This window comes from Eubalaena glacialis, chromosome 7 (assembly GCF_028564815.1).
Source record: "Eubalaena glacialis isolate mEubGla1 chromosome 7, mEubGla1.1.hap2.+ XY, whole genome shotgun sequence".
Lineage (NCBI taxonomy): Eukaryota > Metazoa > Chordata > Mammalia > Artiodactyla > Balaenidae > Eubalaena > Eubalaena glacialis.
This window is the reverse complement of record NC_083722.1, coordinates 55,564,520-55,586,364: the sequence shown is the minus strand read 5'-3', so window position 1 is coordinate 55,586,364 and position 21,845 is coordinate 55,564,520. Positions and strand designations below refer to the sequence as shown.

Genomic DNA, 21,845 nt, shown 5'->3' with positions numbered 1-21,845 from the left:
CTCCTGCTCCCCACAGACAGTCACCATGTGCTGCTCCATGCCGAGCCTGACTTAGGCCCTAGGCCTCTTCTCATGAGATCACCTTTCCTGAAATCACCATCTGCTATGGTCCCTGGCTCCCTCTGCAGATGCACCCAGTACTATACCTTTTCATGGTACTGCACGCAGGGAAAACTGAACACTTTGCTGTTCTCCAGATGTGGCACTCACTTAGCTGACTCCTGTCCTTTGCTGAAACTGTTTTTCTGCTCAGAAGCTGCCACTCAAATATACCCTCCCTCACACCAAATCCATGTCCTGTGCCTACTGAAAGCCTATTCATTCTTCTTGGTCTTCTCAGCTGAAATGTTTGCATCAGTTCTCTGTCCTTCATCCGTGGTCCTCTAAATGGACCTCCCATGAGCCCCTTGTGAATACAACGTTCTTTGTCTAATTTTGCTGCCTTCTATGCTGCTGGGTACAGAGGTTCATTCCTGTACATTTGCAGATTTAAGCTACAATTCAGTTACTTTATTTCCTTTTTACAAAAGTAGAGGAAAGAGACCAGAGCAAATCTGTTCACTGTACTTAAATTTAAAAGGTTGTCTTTCAACAGGGCAGTTGGTCCCATATGGAGAAGCCATGTTTTAGCCCCCTTCATAAAAGGAAACTATTTTTTTTTACTTTTTTCAGGGAGCTCCTGCTCAAAGCTTTCTCTTCTCCAGTTGTTCAAAAATTCCTGATTCTTAGCAGAAAGAATTCAGAAAAATAGTAGGTTGACACTATATCATGGTCAATTGGGGGAACATGTGTAATCCATCTTTTGTTCAATTTGTAGTAATTAACAGTTTCAGAGTTTGTGTTGTGAATTGTGATTTCAATAGATTGGATATATGATGTAAATCAAGTCTCAAAGCACCAGGAATGGGCAACTAACTTGGCTATTGTAATGTGCCATGAGATAATAAAGCAGATATAGTGCACTGCACAGGCTACAAAGACATAACCCTTCCAGTTTATTACTTGTACATGCTTTCCAATGTTCAAAGGTATAGTCAGAACATGTTAAAAGTAGCAACTCCTTTTAAGAGAAAAGTAGTATTTCAGGTGTGGGAAGGAGCATATATATTATGTTACATTGTCCATAATTTCATGGTCTCCCAGTGACAAGTTAGGAGACTAAGTCAGTGTAGAGTTTAGGGCCCACCCTGTTGCATGTCCCAGTTCTTCAGTCTTGGTTGGACAATCTCCTTAATTTCAGTCATCTATAAAATGGGCATAGAAACAACTACCATTCAGAATAGTTGTGAGGATCACATGAGACTAAATGTGTAAAACCCTTGCCAACACCTCCTCCAGGTCCTCATACCCACCACCCCAGAGGGGAAAAGTAGCTGTTTAATGTCATGCTCACCACACAGTAAGCTAGCAAATATATATATATTTTACACTTTAAGTAAATTGCCTCTTATAATGAATTTTGTAGTTTCCTTCTAAGTTTTAAAACACTAATTAAGTTCACTATTTTAATAAAAACCATAAAATGAATATAAAGTATTCCAGTGTAAACTTTGATTTTATTTAAATTTTAATGAGACCAAATACTTTCTATCTTTCACAGTAGGAACCATATAGATACGAATCATGGGCATACTATATATGACTGACGTTGGAATATGATCAGCTTCTATGATGTCTTTTTTTTTTTTTTTGGCCATGCTCCCCAACTTGCGGGATCTTAGTTCAGCAACCAAGGATCCAACCCAGATCCTTGGCAGTGAGAGCGCAGATTCCTAACCACTGGTCTGCCCTTTAAATTGAAAAGAAGTAACAGATTAGGTGAAAATACTTTTAACATGTAAAATACAATAAAAGGATTAGTAGTCAGACAATGTAAAGAGCACTTACAAATCAAGAAGAAAAAAAAAGCTTGGGAAGCAAACAGAAAATCACCGAAGAAGTACAATAACCTCATCAGCATTCAGATAAACAAAAAATAAAACAAAATCAGATTGGCAAAATTGAAAAGTTTGATTATAGTGTTGATCACGGTATAGAAAAATGGATTCTCTTCTGATCAGAGTGCAAATTGATTCAGCCACTTTAAAATGTATTTGTTAAAATAGGAAATATGTGTAGCAAAGGGCCCAGATATTTAATTTCTCCTTATTTACCCTAAAAGACCTCTTGTACTATGCACAGTGAGGCATGCACACATATACCCACTGCAGCATCATTTATAATCATGAGAAATTGAAAAAAAACTAAGTTCCCATCAAGACAGAAGTGACTAAGAAACTATAATGCATGCAGGACATGTAGTACTGTTCAATAGTGGTCATAAAGAATAAGCTATAACTGGGTGTGTTGATAAAAGAGAATCTCCATGACAGACTGAGAATAAAAATTGTAAAACAGTCTTACAATGTGTCACCATTTATTTAAAAAGAGGGAAATAAAGCATGAGATAATACTATAGATTTTCTACAATAGCAGCTTTCAAAGTCTTTTTGGAAGTAAGTCTTTTTGGAAATGACACTTAGTAAGACACACATTTTATATCTCGACTGGGTGGATCCTTACTACATGCAATGCACTTTGAAATTTTTATATCCTATTCTATTTCATTTCATGCCATTCCATTCCATTTTTCAAAATGCTGGTCATGATTCATTAAACAGATATAGGACTCAACCACAGTTTGAAAAATATTGTTCTGAAGATACACACTGAAGTACATAAATAGAAAAGTAACTGGAAGGCAACACACCAAGCTGATATCAGAGGTTTCTTCTGGGGAGGTGGCTGATGGGTGGTGGTTCCAGGGACCCTCGAAGTCTCTTCTGTGATACTTAGGTTGTTTTACATTTGTTTGCTTGTTTTACAATGGGCATGTGTAATTACACATTTTAAAATTTATTTTTTAGAGAGTAAGCAACCAAAACTATTTTCAAAACTCAAGGACTTACCGGGATTGAGAGAGTAGTGGTCAAAGGTCTTAAGAAAAATAATTTTAAGTACTTTTGTATATTGAGTAGTTCAGAAGGCACGCATTCTAGCTAACTATCTCTGTTTTTATATCTAGCCACAGATGAATACATTCTTGTGGCAAGGTAGACATCCCACTCAAAATGTCATCACAAATCTAAGAACTCTGCCATGCTGTGAGATTTTAACTCATTACCTATGAATGAAAGTCCATATACCAAAAACATAAAGTAATCAACATAAGTGTGATCAAAAACCAAGCCGTCCAGTTTCAGAAAATGCAAAGTTAGTGTTCCTATAACAACATCAACTTGGCCACGTTAGTTTTGGATATCAGTCTAGACAAACAAATAATTACGTTTTAAGAATTATTTCTGCAAAGAAGCACCATTGTAGAAAATATGACATATGTACTCTTGACCATCTCTGCAGGCTGGAGCAGATACTTCCAGCTCTCTGTTTTCTATTTCAGAGCTACCTTAATTCTTTCTGATTTACCTTCACATTTTTACCCTAAGGGTAATTTATTAAACCTCATCTTAATGGCAAGTAATTGTTGCTTGAAAGGAGTTAGACACAGTTCCTAGAGGAGGTAGATCCTTTAAATTGCAAACATTTAAACAGGGTATTAAATGTAGATGAACTAGAGCTAGATGATTTCTTGTGTGAATTTCTCAACAAACTCAGTAAAGATACCCATAAGGAAAATAATATTTCTTTCAATGTTATATTTATTTTCTTTTTTGTGGTTTGTGTCCTAAACATACATTTTGGTATGCTAATAATAAAACAAGGTGAATCTTTTAATGGCCACATTAAATTTTCTCTATAAATGTTTTGAAAACAAGTTCTTATGGTAAAATATGCAAACTTTCTCAGACAGCATTTATATAAGAATCATTTTTCAAAATCTTAGCTGTTGCTAAAGCAATGATTGTATTCACATTTAATTTCATGTGCTCAAAGTTGTATGGAGGTAAGAAAAGAAGGACTTTGGAACTTTTCTTTAAAAAAGAGAAATTGTCAAGAAAAGCGTTATTTCAGAAAGCATGCTACATGTTATCTGGAGGAAGGGAAAGAGTAGAAATGTGGGAGAGAGGATAATATACATCCACATATCTGAAGTCTCTCTTCCATTTTCTCCAGTGTGGATCTGAGCGTGAGAGGAGGCAGAGGGGACCTTGTGGCTAATACAAGGGTCAAGGCCATTCCTTTAAATAGCTTTACATTCCTCAAAGTTAAGAATGGGCCACTTGTGGCTATGACATGTGAATCTGGGAAAGCAGCTTATATGCAGTTTAATACCAAGCTAGCCTAGAACTGTGAAAGTGATGTGGCTCTGTGATGAGAATTCAGGATAAATTATAGATGTGTCTTACTTAGACCTGAAGAGAAATCTCGGTGAAAATTATAATTTGTAGTAATCAAGGGTTTGAAAGTAACATAATTTTCAAACCCTTGATTATTACAAATTATAATTTTATTTTTTGTTTGCTCTGTAAGATTGCCTATTCACTATTTGCATTTTAGTAGTTTTAATAAAATTAGTTTTATTTGCTACTGAGGGCAAATGAATTAAAATTTTTTAAGTGTAATAATCCCTTAACTGCACATATCTGAAGCCCAGCTTTTCAATGGCCACAGTATCCAAAACACCACTGACTCCTTGTGGCAGCCTGGTGTAATTGCAGGCAAAATTTCCAAGTGATAAACAGTCTTTAAGATGTTACAAATGATAACATTATTATGTTACTTAGAGGCCTGAGAAGTAGAAGGAAAGAATTGTGCATCCCATATCATAAAATATTGAAGTGTAACAAGGTCTCTAGATATTTTCTCATTGGTAGGATGAGAGTATTTTTTTTTCAGAATTTTACCCCATTTTCCACTTAATACCACTTTTGAAGGGGAAAAGGGTCTTGATTAACTGCAGAATTTGTCATCCACAGCATCTGCAGGAATTGCTGTGTCCCAGAGAAAAGTACGTCAGATCAGTGATCCTATTCAGCAGATCTTAATCCAGCTGCACAAAATCATCTACATCACTCAGGTCAGTGTGCTAGCTTTTTATTTCCTTTTTATCTTAAGTACAAGTTTGGTGCTAATATTGGTAAAGAACTACTTTGAGAAACTTTCAGTTTGAGTGATGCTTGTTCTTATTCTCTCCAACTACATATATTTGGGAACACTTTAGCTTAGCAGCAGAGCTGGGAAGGTCATAGGTTAAAAGAAGCAGATATGTCAGGTTTTCCCTGTGACTCCTAACCTGCTCTTTTACTTTTAGTGCCCAACCAAAAACAAACTTCAACACAAATGGCCCTTTTATGTGGGGGTGAAAGTGGGGACAGAGCTGGGCTACAGGAAAGAAAGGAAAGTAGTTCCCTAATCCTGACGAGGCTGGGATAAAACCAAGACCTCTCAAAAAACTGAAAACACAAAATTCAGGATTTTAAAAACTTTTTCTAAATCTCAGTGACCCTTAGGCATTGGAGAAGTAATCACTGGTTACAAATTATTTACAGAAATCTTTCTAACGATAAGGGAGTTGAATGGTCATTTACCAAAGTTAGGTACTGTTAATAAGAAAACAAATTTTGTGTAGATATTTGGACAAGAAAGTAACTATTATTTTGAAGTTTAAGACTGTATGTCTTAATATGTAGTTCATTCATTCATTCATTTTTTCATTTGACATTTAATTACTAGATGCCTACTATGCACCAGCCACTATTCTAGGCACTTGAGACATACCAATGAGCAAAACATATAAACACTCCCTCGCCCTAAGATTCAGAGACCCAGTCTGATGATTCTGTCAGTTGCCAATTGTGGCAATTCCAATTAAATATTCAGGTACTAGAGAGAAATATCACCAAGCCAGTGGAACAACTGGGCCCATTATAAGTCTAACTTGGTCTAATATGCCTCCCCCCTCAAAGAAGCAAACAATCAAACAAACAAAAAACCCATTTTGATTAGTGTACCACGGTGACATTATAAGACTCTAGGAAATAGAGTCAGTTTATGACTGGTGTCCAGTATTCCCTGAAATCCTGTGTATTTCCTTCTTCTCTGTGAGCAGTCACTCTAATAAATAGCTGCAGGGATCTCTGGAGAAGGGTTGGAGGAAAATTTATTTATTGCATAGGTATAGCAATGTTTCAGGGCCCTTCCTCAAGGGGCCCCAGCTTTCGCACTAATCAAGGGGCTTTTGGTCTTTGAATTGACCAACGTCTGGAAACTATGTGAGAGGAGATAACTCTCAATTGAGGGCAACAGCAACTCAAATCACGTTTTTGTCTACCAGACCTAGAGTTTCTTTTCTGTTATATGGATTAAGGAATACTCTAGTAGGATGACCTCATGTTTCTTTCCCAAGAGCACCCCAATCAGTTAACTACCATCAAAGATCTCTGTGGGCTGGGCATTCTCATTAACAGTATACATCCCTGCCACCCTTTATGGTAAATGCTCCCAACTTGTCACTGGTGGTCAGGGGCTGCCTCTTGGCCTCTGCTCCTCTGGGATCACATCATCCCCATTGGAACCTTGTACTTTCCTTGTCATATCTGGCCTACAAAGGAGAGTAACTGTAAGGTCTTCAAGGATGCTGGTTCTCCCCTCTCCAATGTGTTTCTCACTGCTTTAGTGAAAGTGAAGCCGAACCTGGCCTCTGTACCCTGACACCGAATTAAATCTTGGACACAGAGTTTTGGGTGAAGTAGAAAAGTATAGCTTTATTGCTTTGCCAGGCAAAGGGGGCCACAACAGGCTAATGCCCTCAAAACTCTGTGTCCTACCTGGAGTGGGTAGTGAGGAGTTTTATGGGAATGGTTCAAAGAGGGCATCATTAGCTCATGGACATTCTTCTGATTGGTTGGTGGTGAGGTAATTGGGAGTCAGCATCATTAACCTTCTGGTTCCAACCAGTCTGCGGTCTACGTGCTTGTGGGCAGCATACAGTTAACTTCTCCCACCTGGTGGGTGTTTCAGTATCTGCAAAACAGCTCAAAGATATTGTGTGTTTCCCTTAATGGGGAGCCAGGACCCTGCCCCAAGGCTGCACTATTGTTTCTCTTGACTACTCCTCCCTTGTCTCCACATCCCCTCCCTTCCCTAATTAGCGACTGCTTGAATCTGCCAGTTGGAACTCAGGGAAGGTCATGGAGGCTGAATGAAACCTATTTCCTATAATCAAAGAAATGGGGGACACAGAAAGGCTTTTGTGCCCAGGAGCCCCACAGGGTCCTGTTTGGTATCAAAAGGAATGGCTTCTGAGTGTTCTTGCTGAACGAAATTGGGAAGTGAGTGTGCAGGTCACCCATGATAAATCTATCCCAGCATTCCTGTCTCTCCAAGCCTTTGAATTCCCTCCTCCACAAGCCAGAGAAGCTCTGGCATTTTATCCTCATTAATTGTAGGCCACCATTGAGTCCAGGTTTTAGTACACCTCCAGCTGCACAAACTAATATATTAAATCTAGACTCTCTAGTAAGTACACACATTTGAATGAATTCAGCTTGATATAGTGCTATATTTCATCCTTCTTGGCCTGACACCCTTAGAATCCACTCCTGCACATGTTCTCTGGGTTGCTGCTGATATGGAATAGCAAAATCTTTTGATGCAATTCTTTTGATGAAGAGCAGATAGGGAAGTGTACAAGTTCCCTTGGATCATATTGAGATATGACCCTTGTTGCTGACTTAAAGCTCACTGTTGTGGGTCTTAAGAGGAATGAGCATCCCTTTTTAAGATATTACCCCTCATCTGTCCTAGGTGAGGTTAGTATAGAGTTTTGAAGCAAAAGAAGTCTTATCTTCTCAGATGCAGGGTTTCAAGCTACTTCCACTGGCAATGATGGCTCAGAATGAGTTGAGTTTCAAGATTGTCAGTTTTATCTGGGTCCAACAGCATGTCCCTACTTGGAGTTTTAGTATTCTAATCTTTTTTTCTAACTTTTGCATGAGAAACTTGGTGAAATGTACATTCAGCTGACATTGTAATTCAGTAACCTGATCAATTAGATTTGTGTTTGATTATCAGCCATACCAGTGCTGTGGTAGCAAGAAATACATTCTATTAGGGCTGTCATGGAACCTTTCTGGCTCTTAGACTATGAATTGAGCTGAGAGTTAAAGGACCCAGGTTTGTCATTGTCTCTCTGTAAGTGCCCCAGTGCATCTAAAGGACCTGCCCACCCCACCATCCTCGTGGTCTTCATACTGCCTGATGGTCAAGTGTAGCAGCCACTCAAGCTTCCAGGGCACTCGCTTCAGTTGGCTCTTCATTCAGGTGACAACTGACTAACTGTGATGCCACTGTATGCCATGGATTACTATCATCCTCTGTCCTATTGGCAAACAACCCAGCAGTGGGCTCGGTTCCAAGGGTACAATCAAATCAATTTCCAAATGCCATCTCTATGGCTCCTCCTGGACATTCCTGGAACTAAATCTGTTTCAGTGAGGGTCTATTCAGAGGACTGAAACCAAACTGATTTCAACAGGGAAGGTTTCACATAAAGAATTGTTTAAGAATTACTAATAATAACAGGGTATTATCTACTGAGGAGGGGAAGAGAAATCTAAAGACTATAAGAAGAGCAGATAGGGAAGTCACTACTTATAGGGCTGAGGCACAGCACCCAAGAAAGGAACAAAATAGAAGAGGACACCCTCATCCTGGGCTGAGGTCCAGACCTCACTGGAAAGTCAGAGAAATGTCCTGAGGTACTGTGCTGTAGACTTGCTGGAAATCAGCCTGTAAGAGTGGTGTGCTGGGACTTGCCCTCTAGGAACTGCCCTCTATGGGACCAGGGGAGGCTGCCCACTGGTAGGTGCTGCTCCATGGAACTCTCTGGAAAGCTGCCTGCAGGGTTGGTGGCACTGAATCTGGCTGGGGATGAGCACCACTGGGGGTCCCCATTCCTGCTGACCATTCACTGCTGCCAAACTAAGGCAAGGCAGGAGCATCACTGGAACCAGAAAGACAGGCTCCATCCTCCACTAGTGCCCTCTGCAGATAGAGCTGAACAACCAGCCAGCTGACAAGGGATATATGTTCCAGTGTCACAAGCAGGGCAATGAAAGTGGATTTGGAGCTGAGAGTAAACAAACTGACAGCTGGCACAGTTAGCCTGGGGGCTCGACAAGGGACTACCTTATTTGGGACCTGCCCACCTCTAACTTCTCACTGTTCCCCCTTTGACTTCTGCCCAGACTGGAGAGTAGCCTGGCTCTTATCTATCATGTTTGGATTATTTTGGGGGGTTTTTTGTGGGTTTAAAAATTTTTTTTAAACCAAATCTGATATTCTTTTCAGTTACCCTGAGTGCCAGCCTTTTGAAGACTCAAGAGTCTAAAATTGATTACCCTTTTCTCCATTTTCTTCTGTCAACCTTTCCTTTAGGCAATCCCACAGAACTGTCTACCTGATTAAATGAAAGTGGGTGAAGGGGCATAAGAACATAGGATGAGGGAGAAAACTGGTTAATAAGTCAAAATATAATCTGCCATATCTCTATTGAGTAAAGATATTATATTCAAAAATACATTTCCATTTAAATACTGATATAGATATATGGAGAAGAATTCTTAACTTTAGTGCTATGGAAATAACTTCAGATAGCTTATTGGTTACCTTAATGATTCACTACTAAATTGAGAGAAAATATCCTTTGAAATTTAAATATAATTTCCATATGCCTGTCCTGCTAATTTTTATATTAAAAAACTTTTTATAAATGGATGTATTTTGTTTCTTTATTGGAGTTCAAAGTATTATAAAGCAAGAATGAAACTATTAAAAACACCTTATTATTATGCTCTTACACTGCCAGCATAACAAATGATTTCATATTTTTGGCAAGATGGAATTCCTTGCTACAAGTTAAGATATAATCATGGTGGTTGTAAAAATGTATTTCCAGAATACTTTAAAGTTTATGACATTGCTCATAGTAAGGAATGATTCCTCTTTGGGGAACCTTAAATTACAGTGCTAACCAAAGTCACTGCCTTTCAAATAAAGGAGATAAATACAAGTCTAAACATTACACTCACGTATTTACCAAAGCTTAAAGACCAAGATCAATTTTTTCTGTCTCGTAATTGCAAAGGAAAACTTCTGAAAGTAAAACTGAATGGACAAACAAACAAAAAAACCTTCTTGTTCACATATTTATTTACTATATAAATTCCTGCAGACTTAAGCTGTGGTAGTACCCTGAATTGCAGAGCCAGATCCCTTCTGACAACCAACAAGTGACTTTAAATGGGAAACTGCTTACTTTTGGCTGGTGGTGGCCTTTCTTATCCAGTTTCCATGGAGAAAAATCTGTGGAAACCATCTAAAAGCAACTATTTTAAAAGACAGGATGTTAGAATCCTAACTCTGCCTTCAGTGATTTGACATCTGTTTTCATCAAAAATAAGATGGGAATCCTAAGACCAGTAAGCTGAGAATGAAATCAGTGGTTCATTTCCATTGCTGGAAACCAAAATCGATCTTTGAGCATATAAGGTGACTAAAGTGCATACATTATCTTTTAGTAGGAGTCTTTATGTGTTATTGCTTAGTTTTTATGTGTTATTGTTTAGGTATGTCATACAAGGTGACTAAAGTACATACATTATCTTTTAGTAGGAGTCTTTATGTGTTATTGCTTAGGTAGAACCTGTGCAACCAACGTAAGCTTTGGATTTAACTCTATAGTTAAGATTTGATTGTTATGTTAAATAAATGCTTTAAAAATCAGCATATAGCAATCTCCTCTTAAATAGTAATATGTCAAAATAACTTTTTTTCAGTAGAAAATATATTGTTTGAGTCACTATCAAAGGGGGCCCTGTGGGCTACTGATGGTCTGCCAATGTATTTTTGGAGATACTAGTTCTTTAGAAAGAATCCATATATTATGTTTGAGAAAACCTACAATATAAATGTATAAGATTTCTTTTTTTTTCTGCTGTTGCTTTATTTGGTATGATAAAAACAAACAAAAACCACACTTTTAGACTCATGACATTGAAGGAACCATTACCTTTTCTAGAATCAGTTTCTTCATCAGTAAAATTCAAGTAGCTTATGGGACTATTGTGATAAACGAAATAAAGTATGTGAAATGTTTATAAAGTGCTATACTTGTGTAATGCTAGTGGTGATGGTATTTGCTCTCGAACAATAGTTGTGCTGGTAGACTCACTACCTCAGAAAGATCTTGGGTGTTATATAATGTCTGATTTCCTCACCTATAGGATAGTACCTACTTCATAAGTTTATTGTCGAGAAAAAAGTGAGCTAATGCACATGAAAGAGTAACCATAGTGCCTGGCACATACAAGTCATAGGTATTAGTAATTTTATTCTTAGTATTATAATTCTTATATATATATAATTATACTTATATCATCTGCAGTTTTAAGTTATGTGTGAGTCATCATTCTGTGCAAAATTTTTAATTCTTCCATGAAAACTTTAAAGATAGGGTGCTGTTGCTTGTGATAATTATTCTGATAAGATACAATAGCTTTCTAATACTGCCCTGTATATGAATCTTAAGTTGACTGAATATTAACTTATGCAAGAAAGTTTTTGTGAGGATTAATTCAGACCATCAGGAGTAGTAAAAGCAATTCTAAGTTAACTAGAGGCTTATCAAGTTAAATGAATAGCAAGGTTTTAAGAGTATCTGAATTAATGTGATACTGATGGCTGCCACAACCGGGGTAAGTCACTTTTGAAGGACCCACTGGTGCTGTAGCAGACAGTGAGTTATGTCAGAAAGGGCTGCTACCTTTACCCTTGACAGGTAGAATCATGCTGGGCATCAACTAGAAGGTCCTGGGCCAACACTGCCCTTTGGTGTTTGACTTAGGGAAGTGGCAACTTCTGGTGGGTAACAGTAGGGAATTATCAAGACCAAAAATGTGTCTTGAGGTACTTTCCCTTACCTTCTCCACTCAAACCAGTGGCTTCCTAGAATTTACTTATTAAATCTAACTCATCCTGCTGAGCCCTAATGTATACAAATTCATTTCTCTCTTTCTTCTTGATAAGATTGGCCCCTCCAATCTGATCTCTCTCCAGCTGTATATTCAGAAGCAGGCCTCTGACCCTGTACTAATGCAGATGTGTGCTTCCTGGTCCAAAGTGTCAGATTCTTCAGAACAAAGACCATGATGAGAGTGTTCAGCATGGTTCTGGGCATGATACAAGCACTTAAGCATTCATAGAATGCATCTTTCCTTGTAAGTCTGTTGTTTGCAAAATTCAATTTATACACGCAACTAATATATAATTTAGTCATTCTATGAAAAAATAATATAAATAAAATGAAAGAACAGTAACATAATTAGAAGTAGTCTTTTGAAAGAGAACAGAGTAATGTGTTTCTTCTGGATTGTAGAATGAAAAATTGTAACATTAAGTCATGCTATTTGGAGTAAAATTTAAATTCTTATTTAGTCCTGTTGAGTGAATATTGCTACCCTCACAAATGCTTCCTGGGAGTCAGCTATGCATAGTTAACAATGTGCTTATAATGATTTTCTCATTTTATGCAGCTTCCTCCAGCTTTGCACCACAATTTGAAAAGAAAGGTTATAGAGAGATTCAAGAAATCCCTCTTCAGCCAGCAGAGTAACCCTTGTAATTTGAAATCTGAAATTAAAAAGGTACAGTATTCTACATATAGGAATTCTTCTTTGACTAACAAAAAAAATCATAAGAATTAAATTTTATACCTCCTGTGCTTGTATCCTCTATTTAAAGCTCTGCCCTCTACTAAAGGGTATTATCAATGTTTGTCTTAGTCCATTTGGGCTGCTATAGTAAAAATACCATAAAGTGCAGAGTTTATAAACAGCAAGAATTTATTGCTTATGGTTCTGGTAGCTGGAAGTTCAAGATCGAGGTACCAGCATGGTCGGGTCTGGTAAGGACCCTCTTCCAGGTTGCAGACTGCCGACTTCTTGCTGTATACTTACATGGCAGAGGAAGCAAAGGAGCTCTTCCAGGCCTCTTTTATAAGCGTACTTTTTATAAGAACACTTATATAAGGGCTTTATCTTTATGGCCTAATTACCTCCCAAAGGTCCCACCTTGGAGGTTAGTTTCAATATACAAAATTTGGGGGACACAAACACTGAGACCATAGCACTGCTTAAGATACTAAATCGAGGATATGTCTTCACCTCTAATTTTCTCCCCTTTATTTCTGAAGCCATTGTTCTCAGAAGACTAATAGAAAGTTCTTTCAGTATTATTGCATGTTTTCCTAAGAAGAAATGTTATTAAATATCTTTAATTTAAATAAATATATATGTCATTTTTAGAGAATTCTATTCCAACCTTTGTTAGAATATTCTTCAATGAGCCCCTAAATTGAGCTTTGCAACTCTGAACAAGTCATTTAACCATCTGAGGCCATGATTTTTATCACCTGTGAAGGTGGAACGAACCATTTCTAAGGTTCTTTTCGTCTTCAACATTCTATGGTCTCCTAGACTTTGGGTGCTGGTAAATCGTTCTATTCTTACATAAGGAAACTAAATCACAAAGAGGTTAAATCAACCAGACAGAAAGAAAATCGTTTATTTCTGGTTAACACAACTTGGCAATAGGAAATCCGTTTGACCTGGTCAGTAGCCATTTTGATACAGGCCTTTGAGGTGGTCACAGGCTCCCATTCTCCTGTCCCAGAAAGACACAAGGCCCAAACAGCTTGGGCCCAGTTGCGTGAAGATGCTTGATCCCGCTTCAATTTTGTATATTTTTTTAAAGCTTCAGCATATACATAAACTTTGGCACAGGCATGCTGCCAATGAACCTTTTCTTTAAGGTTTCTTTTTCTTTTACTGTATCCAATCTGTAGTATAAATTAACTCATAATTGGGGCAATGTTGGAGGACGGAGGGAACCAAAAGTGCCCACTGAACTGAGAAGGCATCTTGAGACAGAAAATCGAGGCAGGCAGCTCCATGTAATCAATGGACCAGTTTATTACAGGATAAGTTACAGGGTGGGATCTGTATCAGGTGGACAACGACCCAGAAGCATTCGCAGCTGCACTCCACACCTCTGAGGGGACATTGGGACAGTTTTATAGTTAACCAAGGAGTTGGGGGACTGCTCGGAAATAGGACGTGCCTTCCTAAGTCAAGTTTTATGAATGGGTAACTGGTCTCGTGGGCGCTGGGAATACGTCAGCAAAGGTCTTCATCATTGTTTAGGGACTAACAGAGCATGGAAGCCACCTGGTCCTAATGATTATTAAACAATGTCTCTTAACTACAAAGCTCCTAATGACAGAGAAGTGATTTACTGTGTGGTACAGTCCTGGATAGGGTCAGCGGGAGGACAGGAGGAGCTGTATGGGCCCAAGGTAGCATCAGTTACACTAACGGTCATATACGCTCTTTGATAAGAAATGCAAACAGTATGTTTTTGCTTTTTTGCCTTACATCAGTGGTGTCTGCACATACACAAACAGGAGATGGGGAAGAAAACACATAGCTGCAGGTAAACAAAACATAAACCCTACCTCATCAGAGATTAGAGATTTTATCGGTTGTCTTGGCAAATAAGGCCAAGAAACAAAGCTAGGGGAGATTAAAACAGAAGTGGAGGAGACTTCAGATATTTATTTTAGGATATTCACATATTGCATCATGAATACCAATAAATAGATTTTAAAGACAGAAGCTCAAGTCTCCCATGAAAACGTTACATGTTGATAAGTTTTATATTCTTATTAAAATGATATTCAGAGTAATCCAGTTTGTACACACATTTATTTTAACAGAAATCCTAGCTTTATGAGAGGAAGGCGCCTGCTGCAAACTGAGGCATGAAGGGGGCTGCGACCTGTCCCTGCTCCGTGTTTCCAGCAGTGCCTGTCCTTAGCGCAAATGATCGTCTCTTTTGTGACTTAGGTTTTCAGTTTGGCCTCCTTCCTTGGTGTCTTTCTTTTCCTCCTTTTGTTTAGCTGTGCCACCCACTCCCAACCTTGTGTGCTTCCTCTTCTGTGGCGGCATCTCTCACAGGAGCATCTCATCTCTGTTCTTGGTCTGGGGCATGAGGGGACCGAAGGGGGCATAGATTCATACTCCTTTCAACTGGGTTAAGAGGCAGATTAAATTATCCTATGAAGAATGCTATGGTCTCCTCATCTGATATTATAAGCCTGTGGTGCTTCATACCCTTATGAAATGTACCCTATAATCGGGGGCAGGCCTCACCTCCTATGAGCTAAAGAAATTGGAAGCCTGGGATATTAACCAGCTCCTCCATTAACACTTTTCTTAATTTTCCTTGTCCAGGATTAATCTCCCCTTTCTCTATGCTTCAATCACTTTTTCACTCATATCGCTGTGTTTTAAATAGCTTTTCATTCAAAAGCTATTTAGCTCACATGTCTGTTTACCTAAGGGTAGTGAGTTTATCTTGTTCATCTTTGATTCCCCAGAGTCATACACAGTGCATGGTAGATGCTTAATGAATAATTGTTGAATATAGAATAAATTCTAGATTGATAGACATATTCTATATAACATATCCTATATTGGTTCTATTCTTTATTGATATATAAATATTGATAAATATATTTATATATTTCTCCATGAAAAAAAAGAAACCCTCCTGCCCCCAGTCTAAACCTAAATGAGAAAAGTTTGTGACCTGTTTTTCCCCCTTTCTGGTGTAATCTTTAGTTAGTGACAATTTTTTTCAGAAATGGCTTGGTCACCCCACACCATGGCCTTGGAAGAAGTGGTGACAACATATAAAGTGCATGTGATTTCCACCCTCCCCTCTGAAGCTTCTCCTAAAATCCAGAGACTCCATGTCTGCAGTTTGAAGGAGTCATTATGGGATGATTGCAACTTACTTATGAGTGGCCTGAGGCCCAGCAGGATGGACAGAAGAGTCAAAACATGGAAGAGCCCTTTTCCAAGAAATGAGCCTTTTTATTTATGACTCACCTGAGGTGTCTTCAGTCCAGGCTGCTCAACCTTGGCTAGAATTGCAGGGTGAACAAAGCATCTATGCAATTGTATAGGTGTCTTTGAGAACTAGGGTTTTCAGCATGGGAGAAAGGAGAAACAGAAACGGAGTAGAAAATACTAATTCAAATTAGAAGTATCAATATGAATCAGTACGAATTCATGATAGATCTTATCTTTTAAAAAAGACACATATTTCCTAAATTTCACTAGAATGATATAGAAACGAAGCAAGCAGCAGTGTGCTCCCTTTGCACCCATGGCTTTGGAAATATAGCCCATTGCAGCTCTTGAGCAGGAACTGAATGAGACTAGGCTCAAATATCTTGACATAACAGAATACATGGCAAGAATGCTGTCAAGGACTACTGAGCGTGTGTCAAAAGGACTCAGGAGCCAACAAAGAGGCTCTCACAGACAATCTATTGGATAATTAAAGCGTCAATAAGAATAATAACCAAAATTGATTGAAAGCATTAACTAATGTTTAAATCCAAGAGTTCACAAAAGTAAAAAAAAAAAAAAAAAAAAAATCCCTCATTGGTTACCTTTGGAAGATGCTAAGTGACCAACTCATTATTTTGAAAATTGTTTGCAAAAGGAAAGAATCAAACATTTATTCTGCCCTTCACTTATGAATTCTATCTCGGGGTAACTAAATTGATGAGGGGGAAGTTTCTCATTACAGAAGTACTTCAGCTATTAAGTACTGAAGGAATAAAAAAATATTGTCATTTTGCAGCCCCTGAATGAAATAATGGGTCTGACATGATCACTACTGGCTGCTGACATCACAAAAAGAGGAACAACCGGACAGTACATGCCTCCTGATGGATGTGCACAGCACATCTGTGAAATGTACATGCTAAACACTTGAATCTGCATCTGATCAGCCTCTAAGATTTAAGCATAAGAAAATAGTGAGTGTAAATACTGGGCATTTCTGTTAACAAAGTGGCCTAGAAAGTCTAATAAAAACTAATAGAAAGGAGCTGTAGGTTAGAAAAAATGAAAAATAAGGCAATATTTTATGTCTTAACATGTTATGTAATTCAGTCAAAGAGGACAAGAAAAATCTAAAGAAAAAAAAGATCAGAGGACTGACGAGTGAAGTGTGATAAAACATGTTGAAACATTTCTCATTTCTGGCACCTAATTTCATTTCTTTTCTTTCTTTTTTTTTAACATCTTTATTGGGGTATAATTGCTTTACAATGGTGTGTTAGTTTCTGATTTATAACAAAGTGAATCAGTTATACATACACATATGTTAACATTTATTTTCGCTTAATTTCCTTCAGAGTTCTATCTCAGTTGATTAGGTTCCAAATCATTTATGTAGTTGTTCTACAGAAAAGATAGCCTTATTTTATGATATGGAAAAGAAGATACAATTTGGGGAATTTAATTAGGATTACATTTGTAGTTTCTCCCACAAATTTTATTTTCTTCTCTTTAGTTTTTGCTTAAGAAGTACTATATACTCAATTGACCAATAAAGTGCTAAAATTGTTCAATATTTGCTCAAAATTAGTGGTTTTTTGGGGGGAGAGGTAGTATATAGTGATATAATCTTTTCTCTGTAATATTTACTTGACTTGTTTAGTTCAAAAGTGCATACAATTATTTGCTCCTTAGAACTGTAGATGTTTATTCAGAGCAGAAGAGCCCTTTTTAAAAAATTTATTTTTTATTGAAGTATAGTTGATTTACAATGTTGTGTTAGTTTCTGGTGTACAGCAAAGTGATTCATTTATACATATATATGTATATGCATAAAGAATATATATATTCTTTTCTCATATTCTTTTCCATTATGGTTTATGATAGGATACTGAATACAGTCCTCTGTCCTCTAGAGTAGGATCTTGTTGTTCCTCCATTCTATATATAATAGTTTGCATCTGCTAATTCCAAACTCCCAATCCATCCCTCCCCCACCCCTCTCCTCCTTGGCAAACACAAGTCTGTTCTCTGTGTGTGTGAATCTGTTTATGTCATATTTTTGATTCCACATATAAGTGATATCATATGGATTTGTCTTTCAGACTTAGTTCACTTAAATGACAATCTCTAGGTCCATCCATGTTGCTCCAAATGGCATTATTTCATTCTTATTTTATAGTTAAGTAGTATTCCATTGTATATATACACGATGTGTTCTTTATCCATTCATCTGTCGATGGACACTTAGGTTGCTTCCATGTCTTGGCTATTGTAAATAGTGTTGCTATGAATATTGGGGTACATGTATCTTTTCAAATTATAGTTTTCTCTGGTTGTATGCCCAGGGGAGGGATTGCTGGATCATATGGCAACTCTATTTTTAGTTTTTTGAGGAACCTCCATACTGTTTTCCATACTGGCTGCACCAATTTACATTCCCACCAACAGTGTAGGAGGGTTCCCCTTTCTCCACACCCTCTCCAGCATTTATTGTTTGTAGATTTTTTGATGATGGCCATTCTGACCCATGTGAGGTGGTACCTCATCGTAGTTTTGATTTACATTTCTCTAATAAGTCGTGATGTTGAGCATCTTCTCATATGCCTCATGGCCATCTGTATGTCTTCTTTGGAGAAATGTCAATTTAGGTCTTCTACCATTCTTTGTTTGGATTTTTTTTGTTACTGAGTTGTATGAGCTATTTGTATATTTTGGAAATTAATCCCTTGTCGGTAGCATTGTTTGCAAATATTTTCTCCCAGTCTGTAGGTTGTCTTTTCATTTTGTTTATGGTTTCCTTTGCTGTGCAAAAGCTTATACGTTTAATTAGGCCCTATTTGTTTATTTTTATTTTTATTTCTATTGTCTTAAGAGACTGACCTAGGAAAACATTGGTATGATTTATGTCAGAGAATGTTTTGCCTATGTTCTCTTCTAGGAGTTTTACGGTGTCATGTCTTATATTTAAGTCTTTAAACCATTTTGAGTTTGTTTTGTGTATGGTGTGTGTTCTAACTTCATTGATTTACATGTGGCTGTCCAGGTTTCCCAACACCACTTGCCTAAGAGACTGTCTTTTTCCCATTTTATATTCTTGCCTCCTTTGTCGAAGATTAATTGACTGTAGGTATGTGGGTTTATTTCTGGGCTCTATATTCTGTTCCATTGATCCATATGTCTGTTTTTGTGCCAGTACTGTCCTGTTTTGATTGCTGTAGCCTTGTAGTATTGTCTGAAGTCTGGGAGGGTTATGTCTCCTACTTTGTTCTTTTTCCTTGGGATTGCTTTAGCAATTCTGGGTCTTTTATGATTCCATATAAATTTTAGGATTATTTGTTCTAGTTCTGTGAAAAATGTCATGGGTAATTTGATAGGGATTGTATTAAATCTGTAGATTGTTTTGGGTATGGCCATTTTAACAATATTAATTCTTCCAATCCAAGAGCATGGGATATTTTTCCATTTCTTTGAATCACCTTCAGTTTCCTTTATTAATGTTTTATAGTTCTCAGTGTACAAGCCTTTCACCTCCTTGGTCAAGTTTATTTGTAGGTTTTTTGGGTTTTTCTTGGGTTTTTTTTTGATGTGATTTTAAAAGGGATTGTTTTTTTTACTTTCCCTTTCTGATATTTCATTGTTAGTGTAAAGAAATGCAACAGATTTCTGTATGTTAATCTTGTATCCTGCTACCTTGCTGAATTCATTTACCAGTTCTAGTAGTTTTTGTGTGGAGTCTTTAGGGTTTTATATAAATAGCATCGTATCATCTGAATATAATGACAATTTTACCTCTCCCCTTCCAATTTGGATACATTTTATTTCTTTTTCTAGTCTGACTGCTGTGACTCGAACTTCCAATACTGTGTTGAAGAGAAATGATGAGAGAGAGCATCCTTGTCTTGTTCCAGATTTTAACAGGAAGACTTTCAGCTTTTCATCAGAGTATTATATTCACTGTGGATTTGTCATAAATAGCTATTATGATGTTGAGATATGTTCACTCTATACCCACTTTGGTGAGAGTTTTTATCATGAATGAATGTTGAGTTTTATCAAATGCTTTCTCTGCATCTATTGAGATGACCATGTGGTTTTTGTCTTTTCTTTTGTTGATGTGGTGTATCACACTGATTGATTTGCATGTGTTGAACCATCCTTATGACCCTGGGATGAAACCCACTTGGTCGTGGTATATGAACTTTTTTATGTGTTGTTGGATTCAGTTTGCCAATATTTTTTGAGAATTTTTGCATCTATATTCTTCAAAGATATTGGCCTGTAATTTTCTTTTTCAGTAGTGTCTTTATCTGGTTTTGGTATCAGGGTGATGGTGGCTTCAAAGAGTGACTTTGGGAGTGTTCCCTCCTCTTCAGTCTTTTGGAAGAGTTTGAAAAGGATAAGTATAACTTCTTTGTATGTTCAGTAGAATTCCTCAGTGAAGCCTGAACTTTTGTTTGCAGGGAGTTGGTGTGTTTTTTTTTGTTTTTTGTGTTTTTTTTTACATTTTCTATTTCACCTCTAGTGATTGGTCTCTTATTTTCTGTTTCTTTTTCATTCAGTTTTGGTGGGCTGTATGTTTCTAGAAACTTGTCCATTTGTTCTAGGTTGTCCAATTTGTTGGCATATAGTTGTTCATAGTATTCTCTTATTTTTTTTTGTATTTCTGTGGGATCAGTTGTTATTTCTCACTTTCATTTCTTACTTTATTTGGGTCCTCTCTCTTTTCTTCTTGGTGAGCCTGGCCAGAGGTTTGTTGATTTTGTTTACCCTTTCAAATAATCTGTTCTCTGTTTTACTGATTTTTTTTCTACTCTTTTTAAGTCTCTACTTTATTTATTCCCTCTCTGATCATTATTATTTCCTTCCTTCTGCTAACTTTAAGTTTTGTTTGTTCTTCTTTTTCTAATTCTTTTAGGTGGTAGGTTAGGTTGTTTATTTGAGATTTTTCTTGTTTTCTGAGGAAGGCCTATATGGCTATGAACTTCCCTCTAAGGACTGCTTTTGCTGTATCCCATAGATTTTGTATGGTTGTGTTTTCATTGTCATTTGTCTCAAGGTATTTTTAAATTTCCTCTTTGATTTGATCATTGACCCTTCGGTTTTTTAGTAGCATGTTGTTTAGTCTACATGTAATCATTTTTTCTCATTTCTCTTTTTGTGCTTAATTTCTAGTTTCATGCCTTTGTGGTCAGAAAAGATGCTTGAAATAATTTCTATCCTCTTAAATTTGTTGAGGCTTGTTTTGTGCCCTAGTATTGGTCAATCCTAGAGAATGTTTCATGTGCACTTGAAAAGAATGTGTACTCTGGTTATTTTGGATGTAATGTCCCAAAAATATCAATTAAGTCTAACTGTTCTATTGTATCATTTAGGATCTCTGTTACTTTACTGATTTTCTGTCTGGAAGATCTGTCCATTGATGTGAGTTGGGTGTTAAAGTCTCCTACTATTATTTTATTCCTGTCAATTTCTCCAGTTTTGTCTGTTAGTATTTGTTTTATGTATTTGGGTGATCCTATATTGGGTGCATATATGTTAACAACTGTAATATCCTCTTCTTGTATTGATCCTTTTATCATTATATAGTGTCCTGCTTTATCTTTCTTTATGGCCTTTGCTTTAAAGTCTATTTTGTCTGATATGAGTATTGCTACCCCCACTTTCTTGTCATTTCCATTTGCATGAAATATCTTTTTCCATTCCCTCATTTTCAATCTATGTGTGTCCTTTGCCCTGAAGTGGGTCTCTTGTAGGCAGCGTATTGTAGGCTCTTGTTTTCTTTAAATCAAATCTGCCACTCTATGTCTTTTGATTGCAGCATTTAGGCAATTGACATTTAAGGTAATTATTGATAGATATGCATTTATTGCCATTTTGCACCTTGTTTTCCAGGTGATTTTGTATTTCTTCTTTGTTCCTTTTCTTTTC

At 37.2% G+C, this 21,845-nt stretch overlaps 1 protein-coding gene across 1 annotated transcript in view; it reads left to right on the top strand.

Moving 5' to 3' along the window:
- The window catches only part of NEK10 (NIMA related kinase 10), a 285,708-nt gene that overhangs the window by 242,973 nt on the left and 20,890 nt on the right, over nt 1-21,845 (top strand). Inside the window, exons 30-31 of the mRNA XM_061196445.1 lie at nt 4,917-5,017; nt 12,534-12,644. Coding sequence (XP_061052428.1) covers nt 4,917-5,017; nt 12,534-12,644 — 212 coding nt within the window. The remainder of the gene's footprint in view (nt 1-4,916; nt 5,018-12,533; nt 12,645-21,845) is intronic.